Here is a 14,955-nt window from a genome sequence, read left to right on the forward strand (position 1 = left end):
CCTTGTGGAATCTTAAAAGGGAGAGGTGCAGGGCTATCTCTTTCTTGTTTGGTCTGCATTCTCAACTGAACGAGCAACAACGAGGTCGGCTCCTCCTCAGAAGGACAGGGGGCAACGATCATCGAATTTCGAGGCACGCCCGCTCACGTCGTCGGACTTTGTTCACACCACACCTGCCCCGAGAGTGGCACTACGACAATACACGTCCGCTGTCTCGCTGGCAGTGCCTGGAATCAACAAGCGCACGTCGCAAACAAGCACAGCTTCACCAAGCACCGCCCTTTCCTGACGCTGGCCCGTCAGGACTCCCATCGTCTTCGCTATCCCTCTTCTGTTCTTCCCCCCTCCACAGACGCAAGCAAAAAGGGAGGGGTGACCGACGAGCATGTCGTTTCGTAGGAGCAGCACTCGGAGGCCCGCTCGCAACTCGGGCGGGCGTCGCAGCTCAGTCGACTCCCAGGGCAGCGTCGAGAACCCAAATGCGTATGGACCCTTTGGTTCTGCATATCGCGATGCGCCAGCGGCCATCGAGGTCGAAGACCATCACTATGATACAGACGGACAAGCCGGCCACTCCCACCATCATCGAGCCGACGGCAGCGGCACCTGGCATCAAGTCCAGCTCCAAGGAATGGCGCAGCCGCAATCGGACCCTCAGCAACAACACCAGAACTTCTCGCTGCCATACCACCAGTACCAACATCAGCAACAGCAAAGCTCGCCATCGCGTGGCCACGAGCAAAAGGAGAGCGACCCGTCTGCGTACGGCCTTGATCCTTCCCACCTCGACCCGGACGGCATGACGTCAAGTGCCAACCTCGTGCCAGGCGCCCAGGGGCAGCCTATGCAACCACCCTACAGTCGCCAGGACACGGAGATCCTTACGTCGGACCCCAACATTGTCTCGGCAGATCAGCGTCACGACGTGCAGCAGCATCAAGAGCTCGAGCGCCACCGGACGCACAAGGGTCACAAGAACGCCTTCGACCATGTCCACGGCGGTGGGGGAGGGCACATTGCCCAGCACGGCGAGCAAATTCCGATCCGGCTCGGACACCTCTTTAAGCGGCCGCTCGTCCGCCAGTGGGTGCTCGAGGACAAGCTCTACCGAGAGGTCGACGACAGGGAGCCGTCGCAGTTTGAGCTCTTTTTCGACTTGGTCATGGTTGGCATCATCCACAAGCTTGCGGACGGAGCTGCAGAGGCGTGAGTTGTTCTTTCATCACGTCAGAACACGTTTGTGCACACGCTGACGAGTCTCATGATCACTCAGAGCAACGGGTCTCAACATTGCCAAGTTCATCCTCGTCTTCTATCCAGCCTGGAGTATCTGGACCGATGTGCGATCATACATCAACGTCTCAGGTACTGATGATGTCTGGCAGGTGAGTCTTTGGCCAGCTGATTACGTATGCATGTACCCTGGCATACTGACATACTCTGTGCAGCGTATGTACATCCTCATCATCATGATCCTCTTGATGGGTTATGCGGCGAATGCGACCGGCATCATCATCGCCGATGAAAAGCACGACGAGGCAGCCGCCACCGGCGAAAAGTCCACTTCCGCCGAAGGAGCGACAACGGCAGAGCACACAGGCACTGCGACCGTTGAAAAGAGATTCGCCTTGGCTGCAGCTGCCTACCTGGTCAAGCGCTCCTCCGAGGGCGGTGTCAACTTGGAAGATATCCCTCTTGTCCGCGAGATCGGACACACAGGCTACTGGTTCGCAGAGGGCTACCACCACGCCATTTCGAGCGCCATCAGCTTCTACCTCGTCGCCAAATTCTGCCGTCTCTCTCTCTTCTTCGTCTACGGCCTTCTTCTGCCCAAGTTCCGCAAAGCCTTGTGGCTCAACATGGTCTCGCTCGTCATCATCTCCTGCACCTACCTGCCCCTCATCTTCCTTGAGGATCCGGGTATCATCGTCATTCTCATGTGCTGCGGCATTATCCTCGAGCTCTCGTCCCGCTACATCGTCGCTGCCGCCATGCAGATCCTCCACGGAAAGGCCAAGCATGCCGGGCACAAGACTTACATTCCCGCGTATTCCCTTCCTCACATGATGGAGCGCATGACGCAGTTCACCATTCTGGTCGTCGGAGAGGCCATCATGAAGTGAGTCGATTATGCGCGTTAAAGTTCGGACGAAGCACTGATCATAATGGCTATAGCTCCGTCTATGTCGCCTACACTGGCCAATTTGGACCGCAAACGATGTTCTGGAGGGCAACACTGAGCGTCACGATCTCGTTCCTCATCATCTGGCTCTACTTTGACAACGACAGCTCACGCACCTTTGTCCACGCTCTCAAGCGCCACTGGCTACCCAGTATTACCTTCACCCACATGCACTTTCCCCTCTGCGCCGGCTTGATCCTCATGAGCTCAGCACAGGCCAAGCTCATCGCCGACAGCAGCGTCGAAGAAGGTTTCTACTGGTTCTTCTCCGGTTCCATCGGCCTTGTCATGCTCTCGATGGGCATTCTGGGCATCCTGCACAAGTCGCTCGATCGATGGCGGTCCTCGATGATTCCCAAGTCGGCCCGTATTACGTTCCGCTTCGTCTTGGCCGTCATCTTTGTTATCCTGCCGCAGCTCCGCAAATGGAACAGCGTCGAATTTCTTGGCGCCTACGCTGGACTTCTTGGGATCGCTGTGGCTTTCGAAACATTCGGAAAGCTCGGCGCCGTCGGTCGAGAGTATGACCCAGTCCGAGCCGAGGAGCTTCGGCAGCAGCGAAAGTCGAAGCACGCGGACAATGCGATCCCCATGTATGGCCTCCCTTCGCACAATCGGAGCACCTCTACCGCCTTTTCACCCGAAAAGGCCAGCCAGCACGTTCGAAGGACTTCTATGGCCGCTGGCATGGCCTTGTCGAAGGCCTTTAACAAGGACGCTGTGGTCAAGGGTCCTGGGCAGCGAGCTAGCTGGCACGAGTACGACGATCTCACGGGTGCCGAGCGTGGCGAGGAAGACGTTGGTATCGAAAGCGAGCTAGGCAAAATCGAGACGAAGGAGGTCTCAACGGGCGAGCGCTGGGCATACGTTGCCACGTAGTCAGCACAACTGCCTATCGTCATGGGATCACAACAATCCACTCAGAAAGGAGTGTGGGTCCACGGTTCAACAATAGATGTTTCTTCACATTTCTCTCTCATTCTCTCATCACAACATCACAAGGTCATGTTCCTTTCATTTCAAGACTGTTTCATAGCTTCATCCAATCACATTCAAGGCGACGTTTCCTCAAGATAATATTGCGACCCTTGGCTGAGGTGTGTGGCTCCTTTTAATCTGTGGACGCCGTAATGTGCGCCCAAGATGTGGGCGCTTTTTTCATGTCCTTTTGAACCAATTGCCTCCTGACGTCTGTCCCGTCGCCTCTTTCTCTCCATTGCTTTTCCTCTCTCTCTCACAGACCGCAGGCCGGTCAAACATCACCATTCATTTGTCCCTTTTTCTTTTTCTTTCTCCAACAATATGTGCGCACTTCCGCAACTTTCTCTCGATGCCGACGCGCGGTGTCCTGTAGAACGGGACGGACAGAGAAGAAAGAGCGCATTGAGCATGACTTTGACGCCGCTCGAGACGAAGTCAGATCTGGGCCAGGAGGATCGGCTGAACGGCGATGGACTCGCAGGCGAGTTCCTGCCGATCGCTCCCAGGTGCAGGAGCTTCGTGGGAGCGTCGAGGACAAAGAGCGGTGGTAGCGTGTCGTCAGGCCGCCGATGCCCGTTTGCAACAGCATCGAGCGACAAGAGAATGTCGACGTCGTCGACAAAGAACAGTACAGTCTTGGACGCGAGTCCACGTTTGCCTCCGACAACTAGACAGAGCATTGCGGGATCCCTCATGTCTGAGGAAGAGATCAGCCTGGTCATGTCGGGCAGTAGCTCGCCAGTCATCAGCACCGTCGTTGGTGGCTCTCGTCGCAGTAGCACCTCGGCGACGGGACGAGAAGAAGAATCAGAAGAAATCGACGAGACCGAAGAAGATACGTGTAGCATTCATACCGCTACTCGTGTCTCGATCCTCTCGCCAAGTTCACAGGCACATAGAGTCGTCTCAGCATCGTCTCTCACGTTCGAAGGCGCGGCAGGACGAGGTGGGAGGAGCGTGGGAAGCATGTCGAGCTACAGAGAAGATATCGCCAGTCCGACATCGACCTGGGTCAGAGTCACCTCCTCTGGGTCATCGATTGAGCCGGAACCAGCCCAGGGAGGGCGAGCGACAAAGCTCTTGGAGGAGATGCTATCGAGCGTAGAAGCCGAGCAACAACATTCGGAGCCACCCCCTCGGGTGAACCGTCAGTCGTTCTTGATGCTACCTCCTACACTTTTTCCCCATACACCATTGCCACGACAACGGACATCGACGAAGCCTGTCGCCCCGCTCTCACTCCCAAGACGCGCCGTGTCGCGAGAAGTCGTCCGCAAGAGAAGGAGCAGCATCCATTTGGGTCCTTCCAACCGTCGCTCCAAGCATGCAACTGGTCCGCGCGGAAGCACTGCGCTCCGAGTCGATCACGCCAGGACCACCAGAGGCAAATTCTGGGCGCCCATCAATCCCGTTTACGAGAAAATTGTCATCAGGCCGCTCGCAAAGAAGGCTTCGCATGCGTCACCGCCAACGCCGACGAAGCTACTGGAGAGGAAGAAGCCGACGCCGAAGTCTATGGTGGATCTTCCGTTAGCTAATTCTCCTCTGCAGACGCCAACATCCGCGAGCCAAGCTCAGACTCCTCGATCGCGAAGAGGAAGAGAAAGTGTCGCCTCATTTGGTACATTGAAGGCAAAAGAGGACATTGTGTGCGACGTGCCCCTCTCTGCAATAGCTCTCGGCACAGCCAACGGGCCTTGGACTCGCGTTGCCGACAAAGGTTTCGTGTCTGCAAAAACATCTACGCTCTTGGCATCGCCAGATGGTCGGAGAGTTCCCTTGGTGAGCTGCCTCAAAAGGACACGCACGCCCAGGTCGTTGGCTGTTCCGTTGCGCTTCACAGCACCCTCGGGACCTCCACCGCGAGCGCCGCTGCCGCCAGTGCCGAGGAGCTGCGATAGCGACTCTTGCAGCTCGCATGACGACTCCTCGTCGGACAGCGACAGTGGTTCGACGGCAGACAGTGAGAGCGACAGCGAGAGTGTCAGTTCCTCGGCCTCCTCAAGAACGTCGAACAGCGATACGTGTTCTGGCTCTTGCTCTAGCCGCTGCTCCGCCTGCCACCCTTCCGTAGGATCACCATCCATAAATGAAAGTTCCAGAAACAGCTGCAGCACTTGCAACGCATCAACCCGTGGGCTTCGTTCTTCTACCTCTTATACACCGTCTTATGCATGCAGCACCTGTTCGACGAGCTTCACATGCACATGTTCACGTTCACCATCATGCTTCTCAATCTCTTCTTCTTCTACTTCTAGCACGTCTTCGCGCTGTCCACACTGCCAGCAATTTCCGACAACGAGATCTCGGATGACGATACACGATGGTAATCGGACAACATTTGAGATGGTTCTGCCTCCCTCTCGTTCTGCTGCGGCTGCAGCTGCTACCGACCCTGACGCGACACCTCGAGCGAGCCGATTTCCAACACGAAAGATCGTCGATCCGGACCCACCTCGTCTTCCCAGCCTCCCGGACTTTTCGCCGTTCGTCATCGACAATTGGACGCTGTCGACGTCCTCGTCATGCACCACGAAGCCCAGTTCTCCTGCGCGCCCTCCATCGCCCGAGGCCCCAACGCCGGTGTACGCCTACTATCCCGCCGATTTCTGCGCAGATGCACACCCTTCGTCAGCCCTGACTCCTCGACAAGCCATGGCTACACCCCGCACAGCCCTCCTCCATCCCGAAACACCGCGAAAGAGCCTGAATTTGCGCTACTCACATCTCGTCAGTCCCATGCCCGTCAATCTGCATCGGACGAGCGTCGTCGTTCCCACGTTGGAGAACAATGTCACTTCACCAAAAGGAGGCAACACATCCCGAGCCGAGGAACGTCGGTTCCTACTCCAGCCGCAGTTCGTTGCCTCTCCTGATGCTCTTACAGACATGTCGCCTGTCCAGCTTCGACACACCTTGGCACCCCAACCTCTACCGCCTCCGCGTCCGCAGCTTTCCGAATCCTCGTCTTCGTCGTCGATGAGCAGCACATGGAACAAGCAGCAACATCAGACGTTGCCCGCCTTTACGACGCTCAATCGTCAAGTTCGCCTGCAGGAGCTTCGCCGTCGCCGAAACGAAAAACGGCTTGATGCACTGGCCAAGCTGGAAGGCGGCAGCAGTGCGTCTCCTTTTGCTCGGAAGGGCTCGACAAGACGGACGACTGCGCCGGCCTCGCACGGCCGCGGACAAGGACACAATGTTAGCAACAGCAGCAGCGGCGGCGGCGCCTTAAGTAGCAATGGTGGCGGCAAGAGAGCCGATGTGAAGAAGAAGCTTCTCAGCGGCCTCGATATTGAGAGCTTCACCACAGAGAGCTTCACGTACTCGAGCACTTCGGACGAATCGGCCATGCAGAAGCTGCAGAGGCAAGAGGCCATAGAAGCCCTCGCTTCAGGTGTTGCGGCTGGCTTCGACATGGGCTCCCTCCCGCTCCTCTCAAGCACATCGGGCGAAGAGGCCATCCTCCGATCACATCTCCGTGCACTCGATCAGGCCAGGCTCGCGCGGTCTTACGCGCGGTCACAGTTCATCGACCACTGATCCGTCCTGTTGTCTAGATCACTGTTGCACATTGGGACTGAGGAATGTATGGTAGTTGCACAAATTGCCACTGGCGCACGAAAATCATCTATGAGCCTTCGTTGGCCCCCTCCTCTTTGAGCGCGAACCAGGCGTCGCGACAATCGACTCCGGCAACCCTGACGCTCCTCCTGGGATCATCAATGGCCACACCCTTTGTGCCGAGCGTCTTGAGCACCGCCGTCTTGTAAGGATGCAGGGCCGAGTAAGGTAAGGTACGAGCAAATATTGCGAGACACTTCAATGCGGCGATTCGGACTTTCTCTTCCTCTTCCTCGTTGCCATCGTCTGTCTCGAGGGAAGACGTCGCCAGAGTCGAGAGCAGTCGGTCTAGAATAGCCTTGAGATTCGAGTCGACGAGGTCCAGCGCATTCTTCTTGCCCTTTGCCCCAATTGAGCCGTTTGACATTGGGGGCGACGAGGTGCCGCTCGAGGCCGAGTCGAGCGACGACTCTGCTGCCACGGGGTTCAGGGCCGCCTCGTCCTTTTGCCGCCGTCCCACAGCGGCAGCGAGCGCAATCGTCTTGGCCGCACTCGATCGAGCTCTGGCGTCCTTGACGTCGAGCGCGAGAATGAGGAGTGGGAAAAGCTCTTGCAGCTTGTCGAGCGTCGTCTGGCGCGGCATCGAGGGCAGCAAGGATGCGAGCACCACGAGATAGTAATGCCCGGAAGCTCCATCTCTATACGAGGCGAGGATCTTGGGCAGAAGAAAAGTGAGGTATCGCTGCTTGTACAGCAATCGAACCACGCTGCCGTTGTCCTTGCACAGATCCACGTCGTCGCTCCCCACCTCACCCACGCCCCTCGCTGCTTCATTTGCGACCCTCTCTGGCTCCTCTCCGCCAACGTCTATCGAAAGCAATGACAGAGCTCGATTGACCATCTCTTCGCCCAGCTTGCTTCCTCGCATAACGAGCGACTTGGCGACGCTCAGCCACACCCGCGTCGCTCTTTGCCGCGCCATTGCTCCTGGTCCGACGACGTACGCACCCCAGAAGCGGTCGAGGAGCCCGCTCAGTTCGCCTTTCTGCTCCGTAACGTGCTTGTTGACGCAGTCGACCAGCAGCGATCGGCCCGCATCCTCCTGCAGCGCCGTCTGTGACTGCATCGTCCACCCGAGCAGACTCTCGACCCAAGTCGCGGCCTGCCCCTCCATGGGCGCCGGGACGTGCTTTCGCAAGGCCACAATGGCCGCAGCGAAAGTATGAACCGCATTCCGCTGAGCCCTTGACTTCGAATCTTGAGTGACATCGCCCAAGGGATTGAAATCTGTCAAAGCTGAGCGGGAAAGAGTGGCAGAAACTTTAGCGAGGGGCCCCAGATCCTTTTGTACAATTGCCGCAAAGAGGATCGAGGACATCTCCCGCTGTCGACTGTCGTCCAAGCTCCTCACAAGCAACGTGACGAGGGCCCCCAGATCGCGCATCACCCGGCTGTCCGCGGCGACGCTCCACTTTGCCTTTGACCGCAGCGACGCAGACACGCAAATCCCAATCAGATTCGTCGCGAGTGACCCATACCGCCCGACGTCCTTGTCCTTCCGATCGACCTTCTCCTCCAAGACGACCAGGAGCGTGTTGATGAGGCCACGAGCATAGCCCGCATTCACCTGCCGCGCCTCCTTGTCCTTCAGCTCGGCTGCGCAGACGAGATCGAGCTTGGTGCTGAGCCGAACGACGAGGAGGTCAAACAGATCAGCAGGGGTGCACAGCCGAGCAAGAGCGCCCAGAGACCTCCGGACCGCGGGTCGAGGGTCGCGCCCCTCCTCCATGACCAACGTGTCTGGCAAGCTTCCAAAGAGAAGGGGCAGCGTGCTCTCTTCAATCACATGCCTGTCCCCAAGGTCCCTAAGAGCCTCCAAAGCCTGTCCGCGGACGTCGTCGGCATTGGCGTCCACCAGCAGCTTGTTGACGCCATCGCACAAGTGACGCGTCTCTGCTTGGCTGAGAAAGCCGCGGATGTGTGTGAGGTGGACGAAGCAGTCGACGGACTGCAACCTCGTCGATGCATTGACGAGGCCGTGGGAGAGTGTAGCCAAGAGCGTGTCCTTGAAGGAGTCCAGCGGTCGTTTGTCCGATTCGTAGCTTCTCCTCTTTGGCGCAGTGCTCGACTCAGCAGGGGTCTTGCTCGGGTCCAAGTCGCTGTCTGACTTTGCGCTCGTCTCTGGCCGCTCAAAAGTGAGCCTGGCTTCGTCGCGCCGATCTGCCTCGCTCGTAGCACTCGAGTGCAGCACATCGACTCCCTCGTAGACGTCGCGCAGGGCCTTGAGGAGTGTCGAGACGTGATCCAGGATGGGCCCGCGCGTGCTGACCTCGTCGGGATCCTTGTATGCGGTCAAAAGCTGATCCAGACTAGCGTACGTGGCGAGAAAGGCAGTGCTGGGTGTAGCGTGGATCATGGAAGCCATGGCGCTGGCTGCAGGCTTGGCCAACGCCTTGCTGGGCTCCTCGAGCTCATCGAGCATATCGGCAATCATGCGGGGCGCCAGCCCTTCTGGTGGGTCCACCTCGTGATAAAGGACTTGCAAGAGCGACTCCAGCGCTCGGGCAGAGCAGATTGCCGTGGCATCGTCAGTGGCGTGCATGATCTCAATTTTGAAGGCCTCCCAGAGCGGCGACTCGTGCGCCTTGGCAGCAGCTCGGCCAAAGACGGGAAGTGCCTCCTTGAGCGTGTCGAGCGTATCGCGCTTAGCATTACCACCGCTTGCTTGCAGCTTTTCCAGAAGCAGCGGCATGGCGTGTGGAGCAAGCAGCGGGCTGGCGATCAGGACCTTGCGCAAAGAGAGGCGGAGCGTGTTGGTGCTGATGCCATACGGGTCGTCGGGCGGCGGTCGGAAAGTGATGGGAAAGTAGCAGTAGGTCGTGTCGAAGAAGGCCTCGGTGAGCTCGCTGTCCATGATATCGTCCCAATCGAGCATCACGACGCGGTCCATGGCAAAGATGTAGACGAGGTTTCGCGGATCCTTTTCGCCCTCGACGAGGCTGATGTAGCCCTTGACAAAGTCGCGGCCCATGGTCCTCAGCGCGCGGCGATGGCGCGAGAGAAGCGAGTCCATGAGGGTGAATACAAGGAAGCGAATCGCCTGCGGGTGTGCTCTGGGGTCGGAATGCTCAAGCACGGCCTGGGCGGCTGCCTTTGCTGCCTCGCTCCCGAAACGGACTGTGTTCCCGCTGCCGTCATCGAGCTTGGCCAGGCTGTCAAGCGCCCGAAGTGATGCAACGAGCATCTCGGTACCCTTCGGGTACTTTGGCCGCCAGCTTTCGGGCGCCGAGCCCGGCACAGGCTTTGTTTTGCTGTTGAGATCTCTGGCGATGTTGTCTGCCACCACGTTGGCATCCTGCAGCTTTGAGCTGAAGAAGCCTGCGAGCGTCGTCGTCGCCTGCCTGTCCGGAGAGTGCTCTGGCGAGCTGCAGGACCAAAGGACGACGAGCGCGAGGAGGACGACGGCCCTCGATCTCCGCACCTCGTCGTCTGACGTCAGCTCCGGGCCCAGGTGTCTGACGACGTCGAGGAGCTTGACATGGCCTTGAGACAGCGCCTCTTGCAGCGCCTGTGGAATTGGTGCATCCACCAGACATCTCTTCTCTTCGTCAAACGCTCCTCCCACGAAAGCCTCAGTCGCCTGAGCGACAGCCGAGGAAACCATGGTTGATAAGGAACGTCGTGAAAGTTGACGAGCGCGACGAGAAGACTTGGCAAAGCGAAAATCAAAAAAATCCAACATTCAGTAGTAGTAGCCTCAAAGTGGAGACCATCCCGGCCGACGGGATGTGCGCACAGGAAAAGTTTAACGCTCCCTCCCTGAAAGCCACGAGGGAAACAAAGTGAGTGAGGCTGCCTCTGCAAGTCGCGCGTTCAACTGCACCATCTCGGCCCCCGCGATCTCACGACCCCCTCAACACCTGGCTCCTTTGCGTCGCCTGCGACGACTCGACACTCTTTTCTCTTTCTTCTCACTCTGCCGCCACAGCGCCTCTTCCGACCCCAGCGCCACTCTCTTTAGCACCAAAGTCCCCATCTCCAGTCCGACAAACTGTCATACCCAACGCTTCACAGGCGCGGGCCCAGCGCTCAGCTCGGCCTCGCGCCGACGACGACGGGCGCCACGTCCTCGACTCAGGGCACCTCGACCACGGGAGGCGGGTCAGGCGCGCTGAAGCGTGACGAGACCCTGTCCTCGTCTTCGTCCACCTATATCAGAGGGGCTGCGCCCGTCGCGCTGGACATTCGTGATGGCGGCTTGGAGGGAAAAGTGAGCGAGGGCGAAGAGGAAGACGAGGAGGACAGTCGACACGGAAAACACGTTTTCGACGACTACGAGGACATCTATGGGCAGTACGCCGACAGTGACCTCAACTCGAGCCCTCCAAAGCCTATCCATCACATTGAGCTCAATCGACCGACACCTTCAATTGCAGCTGCGAAGCTCGGGAGCGGAGCATTAGGACGGCTGAAGCCTGGAGGCAAGGGTGCTCCCTCAATCTCGAAGCGCACACTCCCTCTCGCCACCACTGCAACGCATGGTCTCTCCCGCTGGTTGCCCCAGTCATGGCCAACTCGCTTCTTCCTCCTGGTCACACTCGCAGAGGCCGTGGCTGACATCAGCATCGAGGCTGTCCTCCTTTCGCGGTATAAGGAGCAACAGGGTTCCATCGAACTGTCCGCCCTGCCAGTCTTCGTCATGGTCTTTGCACTTGCTCACGTTTACCAGTGCTTCCTTGCTTTCGACACCGTCGTCAACCGCAACCTGATCCTCGTGGTTGGGCTGAACGTCTTCAATCTCGCCTTGTGAGTTGGTCCCCTGTCACTCTTCCTTTGGCTCCATCGTCCACTGACAGTCGGACGCAGCCTCATCTACGCCATCATCCAGATCTCGGAGATCCGAGATGTGCTTGGCGACGGCGTCATCCAGGGCACTTCGCAAACTGTCCCTGTTCAAGTCCTGACGGGGGCAATTCCTGCCATTATTGGTTGCACCTCTCTCGTCCTCTCGATCCTCGCCTGGTTCCTCTGGAAGGAATTCGGCTGGCAGATTTACAAGACGATTGGTGCAGATAGGAACCTCAAAAGAGCTCATCTTCAGTACCAGATCTACGTCTGTCTGTTGAGTGAGTCGCCGTCTCGAGCCGGCTCCTCTCACTCCCTCCCCTTTGCTGACGACTACTGCCGACAGAGTTTGACTTCTTCACTTTTACCGCCTTTTGCCTTCAGTTGGTCCTGGTTGTGCTGAAGAATGACACAGCCGAGCGTGTCATCACCATCCTCGCCCTCCCAGTCTGTCTCTTGCTGCTCGTCTTCGCCTGGTATGCATGCCGACACGAGATCAAATGGGGCATGGGCGTCTTCATGGCCGGTCAGCTGGGAGGAGCGGGCTACTTTTCTTACAAGTGAGTCTTCCTATTCCATACTCTGCCAAAGCGGTTTTGAAGCTGATGCGTACGGCTCTCAAATCTTTAGGCTCTATCGAATCTGGTCGGAGAAAGAGGGCCAGTACAAGGAGGTGTACAAGTCGCTGACCGTCTTTTCCGTACTGGCCCTGGCCCTCCTCTTTGCGACTGCGCTCGTCTCGATTCGGTGCCTGCTCAACTTCGACATGGGCCTCAAAGGCGCAATGACTCGTTCAGCCGCTCAGGAAGCACAGGCCAAGCATAATCACCACCACCAGGCCCAGTACAGCCATGGTACATCTGCCATGAGCATCTCGGCCCCCTACGGCACAAAGGGCATGCTGCCGCTCCGGAGCAACAGCACGCTCGGCCTCGAGCGAACCAATAACCCCAGGCTGAGCCTGGACTGATACCAACGCTCCTTCTCTCGTGCCTCTTTCACCCCCCCACTACTCCATCTTGGCTTCCCCTTTATGTGTATCCTTACCCCGGCGTCAACATCGTGTGTATGTGTGCGTGATACAGTGCCCATCTTACCCTACCTTCGTGAACAATGGCAGAACAAGGTGTGAAGTCTGTGTGGTGCGAGCAAGAGGTAGTTGACTCCATCTTCTTAATAAACGGCGATTTGTCTGGTCGTCTTTTTTGGGTTGAAGAGACTAGAGTGGATCGAGGGCCCCGAGAGATGATTACAAGATATAGCTATGACAATTAAGATGGAAAGTTGTGCACGACCTGGACGCACGAAGATATCAAAGTGAGGGTACTAGGAGAGGAGGTAATTGAAGAGGAGTAAGCGAAGAGACAAGAGTAAGAAAGCCCTACAAGCTGATCTGGAGGATACCAGATCTCAGGGCATCTTGGAGGGCCGGGTAGAGAGCGCGAGCGATGTTTGCCTTTCGGGCAAGGACATATCTCGGGGTGAATGATTTGTACTGGTCAAACATCCACTCTGCTTTTTCGGCGCGCACGGCGTTGGAGAAGCCATGGATGACGTAGGTGAGGCGCCAGTCTCGTCTCCAGCCCCAGTCGCGATCGTGGATATAACTGGAGACGGCCTCGTCGACGCTCGTCGGTGTTGCGCCCATCGGCTCCGGTTTCCCATCGGGCTTGTTGTGGACCTTGTAAAACATCTGCAGGCCATCTGCGCCGGCGTGCCACATTCCTGGGAAGAAGGCGTCCTGCTCGAGGATGAGGGCGTTTCTCCCGTGCCCATAGTGGCTAAAGTCGTAGACCAGCCGGCTGATGAGCTCGTTGGAGGCACGCACCCAGTCGCCGTTGAACTGCGTCTCCTGGAGGCGAGACCAGGCCTGCATCAGGTCGTTCTTGGGCTTGGCCATCCAGAAGGCCTGGCAGATGTCGTTGCCCCACTGCCGACCAAAGACATTGTCGAAGCCCGCTTTCCGGAGCGGGGCGAGATCCTTGAGGACCCAAGCGTCGTCGTCAAAGTACATGCCGCCGTGCTCGGCCATCACCCTCGTCCTGACAAAGTCGGACTTGTGGGCATACAGCTCAATCTTGGTGCCCGTCGCCGTCGCATTGGGCATCTCGACGTACTCGAGATGCAGGTTGGGGATCCGCAGGACCGCTTTTGTGTACTCATCGCCCTCGACCCGGGCACGCTCGATGATGTCGGGCGTGGCATCGGACCAGATTGTGATCCGGTCGGGCTTGAGGTGCATGTGGGCCGAGTAGTAGGCGAGGAAATGCCGGAACTCAAACTTGAGCGGTCCCGGTGCGTTTGTCTTTTTGTCTCGGTTGAGCTGCCGAACGAAGTGGACGAGGTTTGGAATGTCGTCACCATTGGCAGAGGCTGCAGTGTTGGTCGACGTGTATGTGATGCTGACATCGGCTAGTGGTGACGAGGGAGGCGGCAATGGCGGTGGCGGCAGGTTCACTGATGGCGGCATGTGCCCTGAAGGCGGCGATGCTGGCGCCGGCGGCAGTGGTGGTGGTCCTTGCGCCTGCATCATTTGCTCTCTCCAGGCAGCCTCGGCGGCAAAGGAGTCGTAGCCGCCATTGCTGAAGAAAGCCCGATCGACCCAGAAGCCCGAGAGGAAGCAGAGAAAGGCGAGAAAGACGCCCACGAGCAGCGGCCGTCTATTCGCGAGTCGGTTGATCGTCGACTTTCCAGCAAATGTCCCCTCGCCCGCGCCGCCGTTCGAGGCCGGCAGAGGGAAATATTGGTATGACGACGACATCTGCCCCGTCGCGCTCGCTTCCGGCGGTCGTCTCCTGCTGCTTCGTGGCTAGCCGCGTCCAACTACTTATAGGACGATTCTTGGCTCTTTCTCTTTCTCTCTTCAACTCCGGAGAGGCAGGCAGGCAGGTGGTGGTAGGCAGCAAACACAGCAATGAGATCTGAAAAACCGTGCAGGGAAAGGGCAGAGTTTTAAAAAGCGCTTGACTCTGGGTGATGCATGAGGTCCGCGCAACGCCTGCTGCATTTCAATAAAGAGAAAGAATCGCCGCCGTATATCTCACGGCAAAGGAAGTGAGTGGCCCCATCGAAAAATCTCGCTGCAATTTCTATGGCTCCATGCAACGGTTGCGCAGGAGAATTTATTACAAGACGGGGAAATTAGGAGCTTTCTTGGCATTACCATAAAGTGTTCCTCAATAATCCGTGCCCTTTTCGCGCCACGCGCCTCTGCAATTGGAACGCGACTACCATTTTCCAAATCTTGATTAGAATTCTTCTTGTTTTTCTTGCGTCCCCCCTTGCGCTGAAGCTTAGGCCATCAACCAGGCACTTCCTTTTCGACCTTCGGAGACAAAAGACCGAACGTGCAGCCCTAAAAAACATTTTTGTAACCGTCGTCG

At 57.7% G+C, this 14,955-nt stretch overlaps 4 protein-coding genes across 4 annotated transcripts; 2 read left to right on the top strand and 2 right to left on the bottom strand.

Moving 5' to 3' along the window:
* Positions 1 to 385: 385 nt before the first annotated feature.
* Positions 386 to 3,061, top strand: FA10DRAFT_286418 (hypothetical protein; the record flags this gene model as incomplete). Its single annotated transcript, XM_025524071.1, has 4 exons — positions 386 to 1,206; positions 1,274 to 1,385; positions 1,449 to 2,119; positions 2,176 to 3,061. The coding sequence occupies 4 exons, from the start codon at positions 386 to 388 to the stop codon at positions 3,059 to 3,061; spliced, it is 2,490 nt and encodes an 829-aa protein (XP_025377939.1).
* A 1,514-nt stretch (positions 3,062 to 4,575) lies between these two features.
* On the bottom strand, positions 4,576 to 10,444 carry FA10DRAFT_279786 (hypothetical protein; the record flags this gene model as incomplete). Its single annotated transcript, XM_025523567.1, has 9 exons — positions 10,317 to 10,444; positions 6,899 to 10,270; positions 6,680 to 6,743; positions 6,325 to 6,523; positions 6,193 to 6,268; positions 6,079 to 6,131; positions 5,619 to 5,754; positions 4,968 to 5,228; positions 4,576 to 4,676 (listed from the first exon to the last, which is right to left on the bottom strand). Exons 1-9 carry the CDS (start codon positions 10,321 to 10,323, stop codon positions 4,576 to 4,578), a joined length of 4,269 nt encoding a protein of 1,422 aa, XP_025377940.1. The 5' UTR covers positions 10,324 to 10,444.
* Positions 10,445 to 11,073: 629 nt separating this feature from the next.
* FA10DRAFT_275306 (hypothetical protein) lies at positions 11,074 to 12,699 on the top strand (the record flags this gene model as incomplete). The annotated part of the gene is made up of 5 exons (XM_025523259.1): positions 11,074 to 11,091; positions 11,235 to 11,533; positions 11,594 to 11,853; positions 11,919 to 12,132; positions 12,203 to 12,699. The coding sequence occupies 5 exons, from the start codon at positions 11,074 to 11,076 to the stop codon at positions 12,540 to 12,542; spliced, it is 1,131 nt and encodes a 376-aa protein (XP_025377941.1). The 3' UTR covers positions 12,543 to 12,699.
* A 28-nt stretch (positions 12,700 to 12,727) lies between these two features.
* Positions 12,728 to 14,504, bottom strand: FA10DRAFT_267184 (hypothetical protein). The gene has a single exon (XM_025521808.1). It carries the CDS (start codon positions 14,331 to 14,333, stop codon positions 12,954 to 12,956), a length of 1,380 nt encoding a protein of 459 aa, XP_025377942.1. The 5' UTR covers positions 14,334 to 14,504; the 3' UTR covers positions 12,728 to 12,953.
* Positions 14,505 to 14,955: the final 451 nt, after the last annotated feature.

Source organism: Acaromyces ingoldii (assembly GCF_003144295.1).
Source record: "Acaromyces ingoldii strain MCA 4198 unplaced genomic scaffold FA10scaffold_3, whole genome shotgun sequence".
Lineage (NCBI taxonomy): Eukaryota > Fungi > Basidiomycota > Exobasidiomycetes > Exobasidiales > Cryptobasidiaceae > Acaromyces > Acaromyces ingoldii.